The 20,633-nt window shown below is 43.9% G+C and overlaps 1 protein-coding gene across 3 annotated transcripts; it reads right to left on the reverse strand.

The window, feature by feature from the left end:
• Positions 1–794: 794 nt before the first annotated feature.
• lcorl (ligand dependent nuclear receptor corepressor-like) lies at positions 795–19,620 on the reverse strand. Of its 3 annotated transcripts, XM_068591881.1 has the most exons (8): positions 19,484–19,620; positions 18,418–18,483; positions 17,423–17,514; positions 17,128–17,254; positions 14,956–15,180; positions 14,738–14,816; positions 2,739–8,344; positions 795–2,640 (listed from the first exon to the last, which is right to left on the reverse strand). In XM_068591881.1, exons 1-8 carry the CDS (start codon positions 19,575–19,577, stop codon positions 2,633–2,635), a joined length of 6,297 nt encoding a protein of 2,098 aa, XP_068447982.1. In that variant the 5' UTR covers positions 19,578–19,620; the 3' UTR covers positions 795–2,632. The 3 variants fall into 3 exon arrangements, with proteins under 3 accessions (XP_068447982.1, XP_068447983.1, XP_068447984.1); XM_068591882.1 differs by lacking the exons at positions 18,418–18,483; positions 19,484–19,620 and adding an exon at positions 18,243–18,278; XM_068591883.1 differs by lacking the exons at positions 795–2,640; positions 2,739–8,344 and adding an exon at positions 8,809–12,990.
• Positions 19,621–20,633: the final 1,013 nt, after the last annotated feature.

Below are 20,633 nucleotides of genomic sequence, written 5' to 3' on the forward strand. Positions count from 1 at the left end.
CACATGGCGTGTCTTGGTCTGTATGTCATCGGGCTGTGTTCTGCCACGTTTTAACTACAGCGTCTGTGAGGCTCTGAATATCTGGAGGATGTTCTCTGCGCTGACAGTCCATCAAAAATGTTCCTTTGTCCTCGAGGAAGGTCACGGACACCCGAGCAGCGTGGACCACAGTGTAGTCATCGTGATGTCACCCATTGGATTGCCTCAAGGTGACCTTAAACCAGGAAGTTTCCATATTTGGTCTGAGGAGGCATAATGTACAGACACCGTATAAATAGCAACCTTTCGCTCACCCTGAAGCTCCGCCTGAAAGCATTATGATCTATTTCAGTGTTTCTCAAATTGGCGTATGTAGGATTAGTACAAAATGTTTAAAATGCTTTGCACTGGTGGTACTTAAAAATATATTTCACACAGGTTACACCACTGAAAAAATGTTGACAATCACTGGTCCGTTTAAATCTAAATGGACCATCATTTACTGAATGAACATGCTGTATTGAAGGGGACAACACCATCATTAGGCCGTTGAACTGCTCTGGTAAGCCGAGCCTACAGAAAACCAGCATCCAGCATAATCCCCATGTAGGTGTAGAGCCACACCTGGAGGCGTCGTCTCCATGACCTTAACTAATCCCCTTTTCACAAACGGTGCACACAATCGGTCTTTATGGTAAACCTGGTGTTGTAAGAAAAGAAAAGACTCCATTTATTTCTTGCAGTGTCTACTGCATTATGAAAATCATAGGGGTTGCATTTTTATTTACGTCACTAAAAAAAATCAAACTCGCTGGTTATTTCAAAAGAGTCTTTATTGTTACAGACGCCGCTTTGTTGCATCTGCAATAGACAGTATATAAAAACACATGATAAAGAAAACATACAACAGATGTTTTAGCACCAGGTTCTTCCACAGAGCGCTGATCACAAGACCGGGCCGCCCTCCTGTTGAAATGGCAACCATAGTCAGACTCTCACTACAGTCTGAAGTTCTGACCTACAGCCAGACAACTTGGGTCTACTTTCTCCTCTTACGTGACACCGAGCCGAGGTTAGTGTTGACCGGTCGTCTCTCTCTGACCTCGTCGATCACATGGTTGATATTTGAAAAGAGCAGTAGGCCGAGCTGAGCCCCAGTGGAGGTAGGGCGTCTGTCGACAAAACCTTAAACAGCAACACATTTCCCACCTGCATTTAAACGGTAAATAATGCTAGTACGTTTATGAGGAAACAAAAACTATTTAATGCTATTACAACAATTAGGGTTCTGTTATTTTTCTGCTTCATTGAGGAGGATAAAGCAGGTGGGAAAGAAAAGAGCGATATCGTTTTAAAATCACATTACATGGCTATGGAATTAAAACAAAGAACTGAAGTAACATCCCAGGCCATCGGTACTTGTGTACATCCATTCGTCTGTCAGCAATAAAATAATTACTACATATGGATAAATCATCTGGGTTTGTATTGCACCAAATAAGTTCTCTAGTTTTACAGTAGGGTTGGTAGTGGGACACGGGATGTGCAAAATATGGGGAAGGAATCTGCGTAGTGGGGGTTAATAATCTCAGATGGGATAGTGCAAGAAGTAGATCCGACACCAACATACAGTATCTGCTTTGGGTGAAAAGGAGAAAACACACAAAAGACACACACAAAGATCACTAAACTAAAACGAGACAGATCCACCAAACCAACTCGTGAATCAGGTTCTACTCTCACGATACCTGCCGGAAGCCTTTTCCTTCATCGCCTCACGTCGGCCGCCACGCTTCGCGGGGCCGATCGTGTTGTCACTCAGATTGTGGCCGCTGGGGTTTATCCGAAGATTGGAGCCAAACTTGAAGATATAGTTTGAATAATATTAATTATTTGGTTTTAGTACAAGGTGGTTGGCCAATTAGTGTAGTTCCATACACTGGTACATTTAGAGTTTGGTCCCATACACTAGCAGTGAAGATGGGGCTTGGTTGATACAATGAGTCCTTTATTCACACCTCGTTTTGGGCCGCTGGCTTGCAATACAACAGTGACTGAAGCGTCAAAGAAAAACATGGCAAGCTCGGATTGAGAGGAATTGTGAATTATTTTGTGAAATATATATTTATAAATAAATATATAGAGAAATTTGGAATTCAAACAGTGCTAAAGCAAAGGTGGCTATAAATTACGCGTGAAATAAATGCATTAAATACATTTTGGGGGCTTCTTGGGCTGTGCATTTTTATAGTTTCCGATTAAGATTTACAATAAATTGTCACTGATAGTGAGGTATGTTTTGGGAGAGATGGCTCTGTATTTATGCAATCAAAGCTTGGCCCTTTGTTTCCAATAAAAAGCAATAATCCCAATAAATCTCTGTTCGACGTAATGACTTGATCTACTAAACGCATCCAGACAAAGGCAGGTTTAGAATAAAAATTAAAAAAAATCAATCAGACATTTCTGTACATACACATCCATGGATAAAAATAGTGCAACATCAAGCATTTGTTAAGTTAGACTGCTACATAATTGCTGAGTGTAAGACTTAACCATAGCGGGATGGTCAGTCCACGTGGTCAGCTCAATGTCCAAAGGCACCACGTTAAACCAGTCCTTTTCCCAGCTGGGAGGAGGCGTCACGCTTCATTTAGTTTTCTGTCAGAGGAGAAAGAGAGCACAACTGGATTTTGTCATGGTTTGAAATAGAGGTTTGACAAAAGGTGTATATTCAATAAAAGAAGAGAGGTAATTACCAAACACAAAGTCGCACCACCTCGGCCCGGTGAGGCCCCTCATTCGCGATTGTCTCAACATCTTCGCTGGTGGGGGTTGCGGCGCTTCGTTCGACGCGACCCCGGGACTTCTGTGTTTGCCTTTCTGCCTCCCCGCTGGCATCTCATCTGGCTCCTGGGCTGAGTTAGGTCCAGAGCTTGAGGCGGAGCTCCTTTTTCTTTCAGTTTTCACAGCTTTAACAACCCCTACCAGTTCTCTCTCCCTTCCTGCAAAGAGGTATGCGGAAGGTAACCCGTTGTCCAGTGTCACGGTGCAGGAGTCCCACTCCTCCTCCGCAGACTCGTTGTCTGGGGAGTTGATCTTCCTCAGAAACACCCGGCATTCCTTCAGCGTCTCGGGACTCCAGGCTTTAGAGCAGAGGTTCTGCTCTTTGGTTGCATCCGCAGGCTCCAGAGTTTGGTCACCAGAACCGCCGGCAGAACTGTTCTCCAGACGGTCAGATGACTGATCTTTCGCCGACCTGCGTGATGATCTACGTTGTGGCTCAGTCACTACGTGTCCATTTGAACAACTTGTAGCTAGTTTTATGTTTTTTTTATTCCTCTTTCGCCACCTCTCCCTTTCTTTTCGGGTGAGGAACCTGGTCCTGGCTCTACATAGAGTGGTCCGGTATTTGCCAAGTGCTCTTTTCCACCATTGGGCTCCTTGTCTGAGCCCACCAGTTGCACAGCTGGGAGAGAAAAGTCGTCGCCTGATCTTGTGCGTTGGTAGACGTGCCTCATTTCTCTTCCTCAACCTTTTTTGAGCTCGTTGGTGTTGCAAAGGACTTTTTGGCACAGTTTTAGCAAATTTCTTGATGTGTTTGCGGAGTCGCTCCGCCTGAGGGCTGGGGCAAACGCTCGTCTTATTGACAGAACGAGGGAAGTGCATAAATTCGTAAGGATTGCGGGAGCTTGTCTTCTTGACAATAGCCAGAGACTGGGTCTCTGTGGTCTGCATGAACCAGGAGCAGAGCTGCTGCATGCTACAGGACCTGGGCTGGTTAGAAGGACAGTCAAACAGCATTCGGACAGAGGAATGTTTTGAATTCCTGGTAGATGAACTGGTGCCTTTAGTGTCTGGATTTGATTCAAAGGCAGTTTCTTTTTCTTGGTTCTCCACAGTGTTTGAGACCCAAGTGTCAGAGATGAGTCGTATTCGCCTGGCGAGCTCCTGGTTCATAGTCGGCTCCTCGGCTGACGCTGCCCACCACCTCAGTGTCTCTTTTGGGGTAAAGATCGAGTTCACAGACACGCCTGCCACTCTGCTCAGGTCCTGAGAGATGTTTCTTTCTGGTCCACAGAGTCGTCTTTTCTGGCTCGATGTCTCTCCACTACTGTGCTCCCCTTGTCTCCTTTCATTGCTGGCCTTGTTCAGCAGAAGTTGTTTGGAGCGCCGTAGCAGAGCATTACTGTGGCTGTATGATCTCGAGGTGGCAACGGCGTGCAGGAAGTGGATCGAGGGCTTTCTTACTCTCATCGAGTGACGCACTGCTACAGTCTGATGTTGCGGTTGGTCTTTACTTTCATCCTCCGCTTCAACCCCTTCTTCCTTTTGTCGGATTTTGCTCGTTGACTGACGACTGATTGTCCAGGGCTCTTTGGCAGATTTGAGTTGTGGTAAGAGTACTTTCTTGTGAATTTGTGTTTCAGGAGACTGGATAGTCTCCTTATCTATCTGAATTTTACGCTGCCGAGGAGACACTGTGGTGACTGTGACTGAGATCCCAGAGATTTTTACTTTTGCAGGTCGACCTGGTTTCCTTGAGGGTACAGAATCGTCCCTCTTTTGACATTTGATATTACTGCTGGATTGAGGGGCAGACTCTTTTACAGGGCCGACAAATTTTAATTCCTCGGACAATTCTGTTGAGGCTGCTTGGACATTACCTGAGCTTGTCTTGGAGTTGTGCATTAAAATGCCCAAGTCACCTTGTAGGCCCACTGCTTGCCAAGCATCATGGAATTCTGTTTGCAGCTGGTCAAAGCCCTCAGACACCATACGTTTGTTTCGCCTTGAACGGCCGTACACTACTGTTATTTTAAGGTTCTTGTTTCCATTCTCCTCAACTTCAGATGCTATAACAGAGTTTCCATCTCCTATTTTTGCCCCAATTACTGAATCCACTGCCTTTTCTTTGCGTGGGCGACCGATTGGCCTCTTTGCCTTTTGCTCAAGCTGTGGTCCCAGCTTCTTTGGCCGGCCCGGACGCCTTTTTGGAGTGGTTTCATGGAAAGATACCGAGTCACCTGGTGATCTCTGGCTCTCGGCTCCACGCTTAGTTGGAGTACCTTCGCCTGATCTTCTGGAGCCTATTTTAGGTGATGATGAAGCCGACTTGGGCGAGGCAGTAGCTTTGGCTGGTGAAGAAGCAGACTTGGTTGGCGAAGTAGCAGACTTGGACGAAGTAGAAGACTTGGGCGAAGTAGAAGACTTGGCTGGCGAAGAAGCAGACTTGGCTGGCGAAGAAGCAGACTTGGCTGGCGAAGAAGCAGACTTGGCTGGCGAAGAAGCAGACTTGGCTGGCGAAGAAGCAGACTTGGCTGGCGAAGAAGCAGACTTGGCCTTGGCTGGCGAAGAAGCAGACTTGGCCTTGGCTGGCGAAGAAGCAGACTTGGCTGGCGAAGAAGCAGACTTGGCCTTGGCTGGCGAAGAAGCAGACTTGGGGGAAGAAGTCGACTTGGGGGAAGAAGTCGACTTGGGGGAAGAAGTCGACTTGTTGGAAGAAGTCGACTTGGGTGAAGTAGAAGACTTGGCTGGCGAAGAAGCAGACTTTGATGATGAAGACGCAGACTTGGGAGAAGAAGCCGACTTTGCTGGTGAGGCAGTGGACTTAGCTGTTGAAGCAGATCTTGCAGGTGGTGAGGTAGCAGACTTTAGTGGTGAAGAAATAGATTTTACTTGAGAAGTGACAGGCTCAGTTCTCTGGCGTTTTTGTTTCTTAAGCGCCCCTGACCATGAAGAGACGATACATGGGTCAAAGGGTTCCTGTGCACTAGAACCTGAATTTGCCGATTTGAGACTATATCTAACCCCCTCCTGATCCTTTACGGGTGAAAAAAACATGAGCTTTATCGGACTAGTGTACTGAACTAGTGAGTTGGGAATGCTCTCGACACAGGTGGCAGACGCAATGGGGACATCCATATTTAATGGGTTTTGGGGAGTTCTTGAAGTTGCTTTTGATCCTTGTAGTCTTTTTGGAGATGACCGTAGCCTTCCAAAAGGCTTGGCAGCACAGTCACGTCCATCCGTCTCATCGTCTAAGCTCTGTTTTGTAGGACTTTTGTCTTTGGCAGCCATAGTTTGTGAAAAGACCTGGTTTGTAGAAAGACATTTTGACTCATTGTAGGATGGCACCCTTTGTTCTCCTTGTGTTGATCCAAAGGTAAGCTTCGCTTTGTGCTCAGGTGAGGACAGGGGGGCTTCACTTCTCAATTTAAACTGGGTGTCCTCAGCATCCGGATCTTTGGATAAGGCACCCAGGGAGCTAGATGTCAAAACCTCGTCCTTTTGTGTTTCCTGGTTAAGGATGCTTTCAGGGAAACATCCAACATAGTACTTCTTCCAAGGCTCTGTGACATAAGAGGAGAACCGCTGTGGTGGCACTATATTTCTCCTGGATCTCCTTGTGTCCTCTGAGTGGTGTGGTTGACACATCTGCCCATCACTAGTAGGGTTATGGCACTCTTTACCCGTACCTGGTGAATCGTCACTGTCAGAGTTTTGACCAGGTGGGGCTTCTTCATGGCTGCCCCCACTCTCAGGATCACTACCTGTACCGTTTTCTTTACAGGGCTTGCTACACTGTTTTGTTGAGGTTACACTCACTGTCATCCCCTGTGTTTGTACATTGTCACCCTTTGAGTCTTGTTTGCCATACATTGTCTGCAGCTCGGGGGCCGGTATTTGAGTCTCTGAGAGGTCAAGATATTTTTCCTCACCAGATATTTCCCTCTCTTTCTCCTCTGCTTTAATGATCTGCACTTCTTCTGTTAATATGCTTTGCTTCATCTCCTCTTTTACTTCATCCCTTTCACTCTCTGCAGTGAGAATGTCCAGTGGTCCCTTACTAACTATATGGTTCTCTAAAGGTTCTAAACCGACCCCAATTTCGCTTTTATACTCCTCTTTAACTAGGTTTGAGTCTGATAAAGTGGGTGATTTCGTTACAGTACCATATTTTAATCTCGCCCTCTTTGCTAGTGGTACCTTTCTCCTACTGTAGCACTGGTCAAACATGGCGAGCTCTCGTTTAATTTGTAAGGTTTGCCTTCTGGTTGAAGCGTTGTCAGCAGGCGTTGCTATAGCAGCAAGGACTTCTTGGCGACGTCGAGAGCGGGTGTTGGGTGACTTGGGTTCTTTGCTATCGTGGCGATTAAACAGCTCGCTGAGATTGTAGTCACTAGCACTGCCTGTATGAAGGACGGTCGTGATGATTTCTGTCAAATGAGCGTCAGCCTGACACTGCCGGTTCTGATTGGTTGAGGGACACTGCTGCTTCTCCTTTTCAGCAACATTAACAGCTGTTGCAACCAGAGGTGGGTCCTTCTCTACGGGTCCGATTGTCTCCAGTTTCTCACTGAAGCGATTCACGACGTCTTGCAGCGAAGTTCCACCTGAGTTCTGCTCAGTCTGACTACTTCTTGGGTTTCTATATCGCTCCCCTTCGACAGCTGTGTCCACATCTGCTTCTCGGTGGCTTTCATTTCCGAGACCATCTTTAACGATTAGGTCCTCCTCTTGTCTATGGTGAAGGAGGGAGGGCGGCTTTTCGTCAGTTTTCTTATTGACGTCAAAAGGGATAGGGGACAGAGGAGGAGGAGAGGGGCTCTGTTCTCTCTTCAGGACAGGACAAGGGGGATCCCCATCTCCAGCCCCTCTTTCTATTGTGTTCCTGAACTGCGTCAGACGGGCTTTGTTTGAATGACAGGGGCCACAGTGGGGGTTGTGTTGGTTACAGCAAATCGATGAGGAAGGGTAAAAACTAGAGGTGGGAGTGCACAGTGATGGGGATTTGGATAACGAAGGAGAGGATGCAAACGAACACACCATGTGGTCGATGCCGCCTACAGCATGCCTTTGGCAGGAAATGCAGTGCAGCCTCTTGGGGCGCATAACAGGGTAGGTTTCCATCCTGCACCTCTGCGCACAGCAGAAGCTTGAGCACAGAGGAGCGTCACTTTTACAGTCTGTTAAAGGGTAGTGATCAACGCCACCGTTGGACTTGGAGTCTCCTGGATGACACATTGTGCTGCCATGAACTTGATTATCACAATCAATTAAAGGGAAGTACGGGCTGCTGGTATGGGCTTTACATTTACTAAATAGGACTGTATTTGGGCTGACAATGTCCTGTGTGTTTACGCCACAGTGACAGCAGTGAGATTCATTTTGAACTAGAGGTCTGTGATTAAGGCGCAATTGCAATTTTTCCTGGCGCGCCACCTTCAGGATCTGGTAGAGTAAGGAACGGTGTGCAGAGCAGAGCGAGCCGAGAACAGCATCCAATGCAGAGCTCTGATGACCTGTAGTCCCTCGCTGTGCTAGATCACCCAGTTCTTCCACACATGATGGCGGCAGGGAGCTAGAGGCAAAAAAAAACAAAAAAAAAACATGTTTTATTCATAGCTGAGCCCAGTTTAAAATGACAAACAGCAAATACATACTCACACAGACTAACTGCCCGGTCGGATTATGTTTTGAGCAACACCGTAATAAGCTTATTGTTGTGTTATTTCTATCACTTTTTTGGGTGGACAGAACAAGCCGATTACAATTTTTTTAGCCGGGATTGCCTTCGTCAGGTTTGTCAAGCCAGCATGAAAAAGCGAAAAGAAACAGTTCATGTCCTTGAAAGAAGCAGCAACTAAAAAGAATAAACTGTCCTAGTGAACAGTTAATAATCTGCAAGAAACAAATCATTATGTTAGTAAAATTATGACAGCTGGCAACTGATTAAGGAACAGTTTTATTGATAAGTTGCTGAAGGCGAATGATAACATTCTGCTGAAAGCAGAAGGAACGATTGTAGAACGCTTAAACCAAAATGTTAACTTCAACAGCACGTTCACCGACAAAACAGTAAAAAAAAAAAAAAAAAAGAAACTCTTATCAACGAACATTTAAATCAGGTTCGGTGAGTGATTAGTTTCACTAGACAAACAAGCAATTGATTTCAATATAATTAACTTAGCTTAAATGTTTGATTATGATAGTACTTCCCACAATGTAAGTGCTGTATAAGTCCTCGTCAAGGTTCAACTGGACTGGATGCAGTGTAAGAGTGTTACATTCTTTAGTGTTACTGTTACCAAATGTTTTTTTTCTTTCTCAATCACTTACAAAATGTAATTTCAACATAAGCACTAAACAACCACAATAGTCAAGGGTGTCATTTTAGGACTAAATAAATGATATGTGCTAACATTTAAAAGCGTTCATGCAGCGATACATCACATTTCATCAAAGTGCCGCATTACAAATCAATAGCTACAACAAACTAGTAAAATCACAATTCTGAAGCACAATCAATAAATAAGTAGGCAGCAACAACACAAAAGGTTTCTACAATAAAAATGCTTCTTAAAAATCATAGTGCAATAATTGATTGATGCATAAATAGCGGATTTCTGTTCAGTCTTTTCAAAGGTTTGCCAGCAGTTCAGTCCAAAAGAAACAAAGAATGCATGAAGCTTGAAAACAAGCCCCGGTGTGTTCCCAGAATACACTGCAGTGAAACTTATACAATGAAATACTTTTTCTATTTCTCAAGAGGTGTTTAGGCTTGTTCACAAACTGACTCTTTGATATAAATAGCAGATCATTCCCAGAGTAGACACATCATGCTGCACTATGCTGTAAGCCCCAGACACAGGCACTGTGTACTGTTAAGAGCGGAGACATTCAGGAGCGGAGACATCAGTACTTGTATAGTTGCCAAAGTTACAAAGGTTGCAAGTTACAATGCCAAAACAACCTGACCAAAAAACACAGTTACAATTAGCCTTAAAAAAATGACAAATAAGAACTTCTGCTTCCTGGTGCAAGTTAAGAACATGACAGATCTCCTGTGAATGCCACATGGCAGAATTTCAACCGTTTGAGAGGAAAGAAAATCAAAAATGATTTCTTCCAGAACAAAACGGCTGACTGACTATGATAATTTACTTGGCAGAAATTGAAGTATCGTTCATGGCAATTCATTTACACCCGTGTGGTTGAGACAAACGACTCACAAGCGTTCCTAAACTAAAAGCCCAGCAGATTCAGTATCGTAACACAAGAGGCCCTGATGTGAAACCTGACAGACGGCTATAGGCAGATAAAGTTCAGAGGTATATATGTGGCAACGAGGTTAGAGAAAGACAGACACACACAAACAGGCAGACTGACGTCACAGTAAAACAAATCGAAGCAGCATTGTGTGGGTAACCCTGAATGGCTGCTTTCGGTAGTAGCACTGTTCATGGAAAAAGGCCCATCTCAGTGGCACACACGAGTGTTAGACGCAACATTCAGCTTTTCTCCAGACGCATAGAGTCACTGTCCCCACCAGGAACTAAGGTAACGACCAGTAGCCTACACAAACAACCCCCTACTACAACGTTAAACCTGCGGCGTCACGCGTCACAATGCGTGTCGCCTTTGTAATTCCGGCTAGTTGAAACAGGCAGGTTGGAGCGACGCCTCTTTGTGCCGGGTAAAACGCTCCGGTAAAGTAAAGTTTTAAGCAGCAGTCATGTATGAGGTTTACAGTAATACAGCTACCGTAGCAGAATCAGTAAATATCTGTGATAATCAAAGAACATCTTTTTACAAACGGTACACGTACACAATAACATACATTTTTTTTTCAAGCTTATCAGAGCACATTAGAAAAAACATGCTGCACAGTTGCATTCCAACTACACTCGATACAATGTTCAGACTAGCATAGCACAAAGAGAGAGAACTATGCGGACACAAAAATGGCTTTCTCAAGCTAATCTCTTCAACGGAAAAACTCAGAATGAGGATTTAGTCACCACAGCGGATTTATAATGTACAATCTCCCTGTTTGTAGGTGTCTAACAATAGCAAAGAGTTTTTAATCTGTTATAACGGCTCTAAGTCACTTCACTGGCCTAGGTAAAGTACCCAGAGAGAGAGATAGAAAGCTGCAAATGACAATCATCAATGCTCCATTAAGAGGGAGCGTTAAGAATTGAAACCTGAATAACCTAATAATCTAACAGCTAGCAAACACGAAAGTCACACCTTGTTTCTCAGCCCACGGGGTCCACAATTGTGTTTCGCGCGCTTGACCCTGGGCAGTCTGGCGGGCAACAATCACTGTCAGTAGAAGAAAAACTAAAATCATAGACATGAAAAGTTAAGAACTTCCTGAAGGTCTTTAAGGATACAGCTGGCGTTATTTCATCCTGTTAAAATTCCCTAACAAGACCAAAACCAGCAACTGATTTATCCCCAATAGTACGATCTTTATAGCCACAGACTGACACAGCATACCCCCATGTGCCTTTGGACAACTCCATTGTCACGCAAAAATGACTGTAAACATACAATCAATGGGTAAAAAGCTTAATTGAAAAACTAGCGGATAAACTTGGTGACGTTTCAGTCATACCCGATTAAAGTAAGACGAAAGCAACACTTCTCTATCGCATTTTGTGCCAACAATGTGCACATCGGCTACTTTTCCCTCTAAAAACACGTCGTCACTGGGATTTAAAAAATTGGCTGCACAGATCCGTAGGATAAAAATTCAGTTTCAGTTTTGGTCTTTCAGAGGAATTTGATGATAAACTGTGGGCAGATAAAATAAAGCAAGCCATATCCTTTTAATATATTTTAGCTTTAGTGCTAAAAACTGAAGCTGCGAGGAGTTTGTCAACTACGGCAGCCCCCTGAACAAAAGCTGCAATGAGCACCATTGCCTCCCGACAAACGCTGCACCTCGTAGCTGCTCTGATCAACGCCCAGCACGAAGCTAGAGTAACACAGCTGAAAGTATGACTATCACATTACAGACAGAGTTAAAAGACCTGAATATCAATATCCATATATATTTTGTAAAGGCATGTGTTGTGTTTAACAAGTGTCTCCAGAAAACATGTATCTTGTCAGAGGTGATGAGTTCAAGTGTTGAGGAGTTCTCGAGGCGTTTTCGTGGTCTAGAACATCTTTGCGTCAGCAGCGGAGGCAAGAGTCCCTGAGTTAGGGGAACCGGTTATGATACCAGAACCCGACAAGTTGGAATTGGACGAGCAAAAAATGGCAGATTTCTTCTTAGGTGGGTTCTTCAGTGTTCCAGTACGCTCTTTGACTTTGTATTCCAGTGTGCTGTGGGGAACCCCGTAAACCCCCTGAGCCTTGGACACGCTCATGCGACCTCCCATCACCATGATGATGGCCTCCTCCAACAGGTCGTGGTCATACTGGCGGTATCGCCCGCGTTTCTTTCTCGGCTGCTTGTCTTTATCCCGGATGCCCCCGTCTTCTGAATCATCCAGCGAGGACCCGCGTGGTCCCAGGCGATGAGGTGACTGGTTGGCACTGCCCGGACAGCCGTGTGGTAAGAGAGGAGATCTGAGTTTGAAGAGAGACAAAGGTCTCGCGGTAGCTGTCGACGAACCGGCGAAACCCTCCATTGATGAGGAACGTTGACTTAGGTTTTCATCCACGCTGCCATTCTCAGCTGGGATGGATCTGTTATGGCTGGACGAGGAGCGGACCTGAGGAATACGCAGGGACGTGGGCGGATCCAGACTGGGAGTGGGGCTTGTTGCGGGCTGGAGAGCGTCCCTGAGCTGGGGAAAGGAGTGGGTGAGGGTTTTCTGCAGACCACTGAGCTGGTAGAAGGTAAGGGAGGAAGAAGGGAAACTCAAGTCTCCGTTTTCCTCGCAAGCTCCTCCGATTTCTGCCCTCTCCGCCCACGCCGCCACCTTCTGCAGAACAAGACGGGCTTCGCCGCCCAACATTGACGACATCACATTGTATGATGTCGCTTCATCCCTGAAGTCTCTGCTTCCTGGTGCAAGTTGATGTAGTATCCCCAGCTTTCCTTCAGACCAGCCGTCCAGACCTTGCTTCAGGGTGTGAAGGGGTATCCCATAAAGCAATGCGGCCCGCTGCTCCTGCAGCCTCCCTGAACGAATATCCTTCAAGGCCTTGGACAGCAACCCCTCAGACAGCTCCAAGCTCCTCTCAATGTACTGCCTGCGCTGCCTCCTAGGGATGGGAGGACCAAACAGCAGGGTCAGGATGGAGGTGATGGAGGGAGTTTGATTTTGGCATAAGGAACAAGGGGGGTGCAGAGCGAGGGGTCCACTCCTTTATGCCTTGTGTTGGTAACATCACTGCGACTGTTATGTTTGTCTGTTCTCACACACTCTTTGTGTGGGGCAAAGCCTCTTCACGTCCAGGTGGGACAGTCTGTGAATGGCTGGGGTTACTTTGGTGCTCACACAGGCAACCCTTGTAGTTTTGTGATATCCTTCAGTGAGAGTCCTACATGGTTGAAGGTTGAATTATCAAACTCATAACCGGCTCAGTAAAAAAAAAGGAGGTGAAATCGTTATGAGGTAATGCAATGTTCTACTCATTGTACAATCCTGAGCTGTTGGCAAATGTTATAACGTGGTGCCATTGCTGTGACGTTACCGCTCAAGAGATAAAAGAGTCAACCCCATAGAACCAAAACAAAGAACACAAGCTAGCTCTTCATAAAGACTAGAGAGGAACTGATCCAATGCACTGCCAAACGACAGAAACACAACAGTGTCGATGCTAGTGCCAATCCTAGTCATGCCAAACAAAATGCAGCAGACAATCGTGTTGGACTAAGTTAAAAATGGGAAGTTCCACAGATGTAAAGAAATGTTTTCGGCTACATCCACACAAATACGTTTTTGTTTTAAAACGCACAACTTTCTCTACATTTTAGCCTACTGCCACACACTCGCTCCACTGGAGACTTTTGAAACCACTGCGGCCATTTTAGTTTAAAAAAAACACTACGATTGCGTTTTAGTCTGGATGGGCAGAAATGGAGACGTTTGAAAACAATGACGCAGACACCCACATTCGCTGCTTTGCTTGGTCCTTCCCCGCCTTTTCTCAAAAGAAAAACAACATCAGCCTTGATTACCATGTGAATACCAGTGGTTAAGTGTTGCTTATTTTGGTACTGAAGCGCTTGTGTGTCTGCTAGCAGCTGTTGTGCAGTTAAATTCTACATTTTGTAATGCTACTCGTGTCTACACGCGCAAGCTATTTTCTAGCAAGTGGCGTTATCAGCCCTACGGCGCGCACGTTGGAAGGCGCCATTTTCAATTTTGTGGAGGGAGATGGACATAAAACGAAGGATGTTGTAATTGTTATCTGTGCTTATTTAGTTCTGCACAACAAATCTATAAACAAACAAAGCAACTCCAATACGACGGGGAGTTCCCGACACCACGCAGAGCAACGAGCTCAAGCACAGACAACAACAAAACCGAGAGGAAATGAGTGAATTGTGTCGACTCAATTTCTAGACCCATAATATTGTAAACTTGTCTGTTTGAGTGCGTCTCAGGTAAATATAGAGGATCTTAAGTATCAAACAAGACCTCATATTAGAGGAAGTACAATACGCCGTTGGATTTTTCTGAGTAGACAATCTGCTTCCCGTTTACACAGCCACAACACGCCCAGTGTACGTGAATGCTCATGTGATAGATATTTTCAGCCGAGTTGGTGCCGGTGATTATTTTGGTACTGAAGCGCTTGTGTGTACGGTCGAGATTGTTTTAGTTTCAGTGTGGATGTAGGCCTAGTTATGCCAAGGGTCATGTTGATGCATTATTGTATTTTAGTAGAACCCTCAGTTTTCACTAACGGTAATGACAGGGTTTCCCTCGTGCATTTTGCCACATGGTCGAATACCACTTAAATTCATCGCCAGAGGAAATACTACAATACAAAAAAAACGTACCCTGAGGCTTTGTGATTAGATGGTGTTGATGAAGTTGCTGAGCACGCAGAGTTCCTGTTGGAGAGGTCGAGCACGCCATCTGTTACAAGAAGAATGAATTTGAACTGGTTAGGGTTGCAGTTGTACAACGTCAATGTCAAGCTCTAAACGCTTTAAAAGCGGAACATTTTTTGTCATTTGCTTTGAGTTAACAATCAGATGTATGACGCTTTCCTTACCCGGGTCACTTTCACTCTCTTTCTCCTCTCCAGTTCGGCTCACTGTGAGGTCCAGAGGGGCGTCTGATGGTTGTGGCAAAGGTGATGAGGTCTTTGTTGTAACACCATTTGTACTGGTGTGAAGTAGGCACTTGGATGCGTACTCCAAGGCAAACTGATGAATCATCTTCTTCATCAGCTCTTGGGCAACCAGAGGGATGTTGGTATCACAGCCCAGGGACACATCTAATGAAGGTGCAGAGAGAAGTAAACAATGAACAATACTGATTTCTGTTATTCTTATAGGACAAGAAAATAGAGGAAGTTTTGAAGTTATTTTTTATATCCTATATCTTGCTTTCATAAATCTGTTGTGACAAAAAGATCTCCGGGGTCCAACACGTTAACAGCAAAAGCAACACGTGTCTGCAAAATGTCATAAATTACAGTACAATAATTTATGTAGTCAAGTAGGGAAACATCCATCTTTCAAACCTGAAAATATACCTTTTGTTTTTCACCCCGTTGGCGGTGGGCAATATGTAGGAATCCACCGATATCGTTTTCTGACCAAGAAGTAACGTTTGGGTACTTGCTGATACCGAAAGAGTGGCGTTTGCAATTAATCATTTAACCGCGTTAACAGCTGGTCCACCTTAAGAGAACCGGAGTTGTTACTAACTTCGAGGGTTAAAGTTCTTCACTTTATTCATCAGCTGGCTGACGGGCAAGACATGAGAACTTGGGGGGAAAAAATTAAAGTACTAAAGTTGCTTAAGCGGAAAGGTTACTAGTTATGTTGCAGAATGGACAAACAAAATATAACAATTCAAATATGATTATTATTTTTTCAATCCAGCAGCATATTAGAATTGAAAGCTCCACCTTGAACAGTGGTTAAGTACATTAAAGTTTATTGTGCCTTGGGATATGGCCGTTCTTTCACTTTAAGTAAACACTTGAATGCAGGACTTGTTTCTGTATAAAAAAAATTTAAAAAATAAATAAAAAGTTTTACTTAAGTATTTTTTCGTACTCCCACTCCCGACATTCAAGCCCTGAAAAGCACCGGCAGGGTCATTGCTGAAATACACTTGGCGGAGATAAATTCAAAATATGCGTTTTTAGTCGCTTGTTTTGACAAAACCCATTTATAAAGTGGCGCATGGATTTAATTAGCGGAGGTATTTTGCTGGCCATAATGTTATTATTGGTATAAGTTAGTGTCAGGTCATATGGCGGGGGAAATTCACTCACGGGAGAAACACTCAAGTTTTGCAAGTACCATCAGTATTTATGGATGCCTGCAGCATCAGTAAATACTCTAAGTCAAGGTATTAATTTCCAAACGGCCGTATTAGCTGCTCGCGTTGACAAAACCACCGCGGTTATAATGTAAATCATGGATTTAATGAGCGAAGGTATTCTGCTGGCGGTAAAGTTATACGTTGGTTTGGCAAAAAACGTACACAGTTTGAGTTGTGATGGCAGAGTGGCTCTGCTCCCATCGGCTATCCACTTGCTGACTCCAGGGAAATGAAGAAAAGGTTGCTTGTACCATTATCCAGCATTAATGTAGCGTTAGCAGACTACATCCAGAGTGAATTGCAGTCAATGAGCCGCATTTAATTGTGAATTTTGAATAAAAAAGCCACTAGGCACCCTGTGCAGCAGCAGTGGGGTGCAGCAGTTCCCTTTTGCTGCCGGATACAATTCACACTAACATTACAACTTTTCTTCTTAACTTCCCTGGAGTTAACGGTTCATGACAACGCTGTAAGCAGTGCTGCTCGGAGCCCCGAACAGCACTGCGCTAGTATTATTACATCACTCTATACATCAATGACGTAAACCATGATACAGAATTTCATCCATGTGAATAAATTACGGAAACTTTTCTGATGAATGCTAGGGATTACTTTAAGGACCCCGGGCTACATTTAGTTTGGGAAATAGAGTTTACTTGCAATAACTAGTTCTGTGATAAAGTGTTGACAAAGACACTGTGTGATCAAAAAAATGATGCTTAATGTTTAAATGAATCCAACATAATTATCCTCCATGGTATTAGTGTGGCAGCAGCAAGGTCAGAAAAGGATATCTCATCTCAAAAAACAGAAACTATCTGTATAGCGATAATGGGACTTGACAAGTTGGTCAATGCTTCAGAAGGCAGACAAACACCCAACTCACCTTTTTTGTGAAATACAGCTTGGAGGATCCTGTGCGCTGATTGGCTGCTCTCAGAGATGGTTGGAGCCTGACAGGGAGAGTAATCAGAAGGGGAAGAGAGGGGCGGCGTGGCTGCAGGTAGATGATCCTACGAGGGGGAAAAAAATGGGAAAGTTACTTCACAGACATATATCCTAATAAACTCAACATTTTATATAAAAAAAACTGTCAACCGCCACGCATAACTTAAGTAGGCTTGTCTAAAGGGGAAATAAAAACACTATTTAAGGATTATCTTGACTTGAACCATCCTTACACAGCTGAGTTTGTCCAGGGGAAGATTGCAGAATGAACATTGAGGGCAACTTGTTTCCGAGGACCAGTCGTCCACCTCTTCAGGTTCACAGTCTGAAAGACACAAGATCAATACATATGGGTACCAGAAGGATCAAACAGCATTGTGGCAAATCAAAGAGCAGGATGGCATCCTTACAATATTTGATCGGCTGGAGTGGTTATTTAATCAATGAATGGTTTCTCAATTTAACTTCTAGAAAATGTATTACATTATTACAATGTAATGTATTGTATTTTATTGTTATATATATATATATATATATATATATATATATATATATATATATATATGTATATATATATATACACATATATATATATATATATATATATATGTATATATATATATACACATATATATATATATATATATATATATATATATATATATATATATATGTATATATATATATATATATATATATATATACACATATATATATACACAAATTGAGAACCAGTTGCAAGTGCCAGCACCCTGTGATGGCAAACTACAAGCTAATGGAGATCGTAGAGCTACTGGGAGTAATGCGTTGTAAACGCCCTTGCTAATAAAAGGCCTTATTGTTTAATTTATTATCTTTAAACAGGAGGAATTAGGGTCCACTGTGATGTAAAAATGGCTGTGGCACGATTGTGGGGGTATCTATCCATAGTTCTAAAGATAAATTCATTAATATATATCACCAATCTGTAGCTGCAAGTCTGACTTTGAGAACAGCAATGGTAACATTATATAAACGTAATACGCAATGTATGTTAACAGTGACTCAACCCACCTACACTGTCCTACAGCCACAAATACCTACTATGGAACTAAATGTGCAACTGAAAATGGAAAAAAAAACAGACAGGTTGGAGAACTCTTTTTGTTGTTGTTGTTGTTGTTTTAAATAAACATAAAATACAACTATGATTACACAAAAGTGTTTTTAAGCTCACACAAAAACCCACCATCAAATAAATTGAGGTCCCTCAGCAGCAGTGGGCCATAGATTCCCTCCAGAATGCTTTCAAACCCTGCGAGACAAAATAAACAGAAAGCGCCCTTCAGTACAGACAAGAACAAGATACCTGTGTGTACACACACACACACACACACACACACACACACACACACACACACACACACACACACACAACCAACCAAACTAGACCAGTTTGACGGCAACAACACAGATTGATCACCTGCCAAAGACTGCTGTCACCAACTTGTAATGTTCAATAAAGAGCACGTGAAATAATTTAATAAACTAAAACGATTCATAAGATTCGTGAACAGTGGCAACATCAATACGTTCATTTCAACTTTGGTTCAGAGCACTTAGAGTTTATTGTCACTGTGCTTAAACGTCACAAAGCAGAAGAAACCCAGCTAGCCTGGGGTGAGCTAGCCTAAGATTACCGGCTTCTGTAGCATAAAAAAAACAAAAACACAGCGTTCAAAATAGCCAACGGCTCAACGAAACCCGTTACCGGAGACCACCGAGACGTCCGCTTTTATCATATTGCACTGACACGAGAAGCCCTAACGTAGAAACCATCCCCTCCCCCCAAAAAATAACAGCAACGTTAGCATAGCATGTTAGCTCGGCATTAGCATAGCCGACATATATGTCAATAAACACGTTTATCTGACGTTTTAATTACCAATTAAATAAAACATATATGATATGTTTGAGGGATGCTGCATGAGGGATATATCACATCTGTCATGTAACACTGTCAGATAGAGCTAGCATCAGCGGGCAGGCAGCTAGCTGAGAGGGACAAAGAAAAAGAGCCAACTCGCAGGGCTAGCCAGCTGGTGAATATTAGCCTGCCACCTTAACGTTGGCCACCTATGGAGCTTCTTGCTAGCTAGGAGTTCATATCTATCATAGCTAGCTAGGAGTTAGCTAGCTAGCAGCTACCTAACAGACGGGGGGTAGCGATCCCTCGGCTACTGGGCGAAGTCACTTTGAAGCTCGTTTATTTTTTTTCGTTACACACAAAATATGAAACTGCAAATGGACCCTACCGACGCAGTGTATCAATTTATGTCGCCAAGAATCGAGTTCCCGCCGAAACCCTTTCCTTTCGGCCGTGCATTTGCAGCACTGCACGGTCGCCATTCTGCTGCGTCCTTCTCTCTCCCTCTCTCTCTCCCTCTCCCTCTCTCCCTCTCTCTCTTTCTCTCTCCGTCAGAGCGACAGGAAGCGGCTGCGAACGGTTTCCAGCTGCAGCTGTCATGCTCACGGCCGCCGCTAGAGGGAGCAACAGCTTTAGATATCACGGGGTGTTTGTGGGTTGTTTTGCCCTACAATTGGTCTCGCCGGATAAAACAATTAATTTTGCTGTTTGAATATTATTTTTCAGTGACTTCTTTCAGTTCAGTGAATTTTCTCAACTCGCTTGTTTTGTCTGTCATATGGTTGAAGACTGTCATTCCATAAACCCAAACCAAAGTTAGGGGGATTAAAAAAAAAGGAGCTCAGCATAGCGCATGCGCTATTAGACCTCATATACATCCCTGGGCAGGACCCAATCAGGTTGTTCACCAGCCAATGATGAACAGTTTTTTTTAAATCATCAGTGACACTGATAAAATCAATACGATTAAAATAAGAATAGTAGCTAACTTGACTGTTATCACTCTGTCCATCTAAATCCAAGTCATTTCTGAGCAGATGCTGACAGTCTGAATGGACCACCTGCTGCTCCTCAGTGCTGCCACGTGAGGGCAGCAGAGAACTTTAACACATTTTCAGAACGCGTCCTTTGGGTCCCGCGCGAACTGAAATGTTGGCATAAAACACATAGTCGGAGGAGAAGTAACTCCATGATACCCGTCTGCAGTATCATCCACCCTGATCTCCAAAACCCTCCGAATATGATTTCTCTGCTTGCATGCCATCGACAGGGCAGCCGAGCTCCAGACCCTTTATAGGCCCCACATGCCCCAGTTTTATTGTTCGCCAATTTGTCTGTAAAAAATGTAATTAATAGCAGATGTAATGGGATTATGCACCACCAAATCGCATTATCCTCTTATATAATGAACTCTAATGTCAGTCTTGCATTATCTGGGGGTTTTTGAAAAGGGGACATGGCAAAGCTCTGTTCATGGAACGTGTGTATTATTTCAGTTGACAATATCATGTACAGAATAAATTGACAAGATTACACAA

Source organism: Clinocottus analis, unplaced genomic scaffold, assembly GCF_023055335.1.
Source record: "Clinocottus analis isolate CAN_PGR_092001 unplaced genomic scaffold, fCliAna1.0.p SCAF_26, whole genome shotgun sequence".
NCBI lineage: Eukaryota > Metazoa > Chordata > Actinopteri > Perciformes > Cottidae > Clinocottus > Clinocottus analis.

Bases quoted from the DNA above. Each gene is read 5' to 3' on its own strand.
- lcorl (XM_068591881.1), bottom strand. From the start codon at position 19,577: ATGGCGACCGTGCAGTGCTGCAAATGCACGGCCGAAAGGAAAGGGTTT. The intron at 18,484-19,483 runs GTAGGGTCCATT...TTTGTCTCGCAG, and splicing joins TAAATTGATACACTGCGTCG to GGTTTGAAAGCATTCTGGAG. The intron at 15,181-17,127 runs GTGAGTTGGGTG...CACCTTCATTAG, and splicing joins AGCTGTATTTCACAAAAAAG to ATGTGTCCCTGGGCTGTGAT.